The 2,049-nt window shown below is 36.0% G+C and overlaps 1 protein-coding gene across 1 annotated transcript in view; it reads left to right on the top strand.

The window, feature by feature from the left end:
• The window catches only part of LOC101860778 (mucin-5AC), a 26,684-nt gene extending 24,654 nt beyond the window's left edge, over positions 1 to 2,030 (top strand). Inside the window, exon 8 of the mRNA XM_035973213.1 lies at positions 1,860 to 2,030. Within this exon, the coding sequence (XP_035829106.1) occupies positions 1,860 to 1,907 (48 nt within the window). The 3' untranslated portion in view covers positions 1,908 to 2,030. The remainder of the gene's footprint in view (positions 1 to 1,859) is intronic.
• The last annotated feature ends 19 nt before the right edge of the window (positions 2,031 to 2,049 follow it).

The following is a 2,049-nucleotide window of genomic DNA, read 5'->3' as shown; positions in this document are numbered from 1 at the left end:
TGTGTGTGTGTGTGTGTGTGTGTTAAAGATTTGACTTCTCTGAACCTGAAAATACGACTGAGGTTTTTATTTGGTAAAAAAAATAATTTTTAGCTTTCAATATTATAGAAACATTTTGTGACCCCCACTCCCTTAAAAAAAGTAGAAAAAAAATTCATATTATGTTCTTTTCAAACATAATATTATAACTTTCACATCAATATATTCCAAGGTGTATAACATGAAATGGGCATAGTCAACAGAAATGTGTGTGTGCTAACATATAATTGTTCACGATTTAGAAATGAAGACCATAGTGGAACACTTTCTGGTGAATTATGTTCATTTTTATATCGCCCAATGACATGAATGTTCTTTGGTTGACTATATTATTGCGGACAGGCTGAAGGACATTTCACATAAGACTGTGGAACAGATTTTACTGACATATTCAATAGAACTGTGTTGGTGCTATCTATAAGTCTACGGTTTAGAAAGGGCGATCAAAGTCGCGCAGTCAAAATGATTGAATTATTGCTTTACTTTCTCCCTTGTTTGCTCTTTAAAAAAAAAAAGAGAAAAAAAAGCCCGTCAGATTTAACGAGAGACAGTCAGAAGTGAGTGAGAGACGCCCTTTAAATATGATTACAATAGATTAAAGTAGGGACTACAATGTGTATTGAACTTAAAATTTGATTTTCTCTTTACCTGAAAATTAATCTGACTAATCTTTTTTTTCTATCGATTGCGGTCTTCAAATTCTTTCAGACGTTTCGACTTTCATTCCCTTTGAAAGATAAGCCTATAGAACTTTATCCAAGTATAAAGGGTACTACTTTGGCAAGGGATTCTTGGCCTTCTTGCGTAATAATTGCACTCTTATTTACAAGAAAATGTAAATAGGATCGTTGGGATTTACGCATACAATTGTATAATAAAATCCTAGGTTGTTCTCTCTGAGGTCATTTCTGGTTCACAATGGAGAGCACAATTTGGCTCAATGTATTGCCAAACGAAAGGCAAAGTGGGTTGGGGGCGGGCTAGTGTTTTTCCATTCCATATGGCGCCCGTGGTGCGCACATTTCGCAGTGGAGGTTTTGTAGAGAACAGACACCGGCGGCCATGACAGTGAACAGTCTATAGAATATTATGATTTAATCTATAGATAAACATAACTTAAAGGTATGTTTCTTAAACTTAAAGACTCAGATAATCTAACCTTCAATAGAAAGTGTAAGTCTGTTTCTGAAAAGTGAAAGATATAGTTTTATCAAAACAAACAAATGAACAAACAAACAAACAAATAAACAAACAATCAAAACAATAAAATGACAACAACTGAACAGATGATTTTTTTACGACGATATTTTGTCCTCCCCGTGCACTGTACGTCTAATGTTGGCTTACCAATTTTAATATCTTAAGACTAAGCCCATTGTATATTAGTGTACTTGTAACTTCTCATTTGAGTGCCGGATCACGGGTGGTTGGAGGCCGCCGCTGGAAGGTCTAACATTTGTACTTTCACTCTGTTGTTTCTGTCTGTCTATCCCACTTTGTCCCTGCTCTAAATGACCATTATTGTTTCAATGTACATCATTTTCACCAAAATAAACAAAGGAGTGTCAGATCTGAAACAAACGTAGGCTGGTATGATTCGCGGTTCATTTCTTTGGTCGGATGCTCTCCAACAGCTTATACATAAAAATGTTATTAGTATTATCCAAGTCTTTTCCGGTCACTCATATGTATGTCTGAGCTATTTCAATGAGCTAATCCTGATCTATCTGTGTCTCTTTTGCTTTCATGTTTCTATGAATCCCTATGTATGGATGCCCCTGAAATATTTTAACAAATGTTTTCTGTTCTTTTCTTTCCAGACAAAACACTGGAGCATCCATGCCGCTGAGTGCAAGCCAATGTCTTGATTCGACAACGCAACTGAGAAGTGTAGAATGTGCTCTTGTACTGTTTTTTGAGCTGAATGTCTTGGAAAAAAAAGCAACATCAAGAGATAGATAGATAGATAACTTGAGAGAGAGAGAGAGAGAGAGAGAGAGAGAGGGGGGG

The sequence above is a fragment of the Aplysia californica genome, unplaced genomic scaffold (assembly GCF_000002075.1).
Source record: "Aplysia californica isolate F4 #8 unplaced genomic scaffold, AplCal3.0 scaffold01061, whole genome shotgun sequence".
Lineage (NCBI taxonomy): Eukaryota > Metazoa > Mollusca > Gastropoda > Aplysiida > Aplysiidae > Aplysia > Aplysia californica.
Note: the sequence above shows the minus strand (reverse complement) of the source record. Positions and strands in the feature narration are given on the sequence as shown.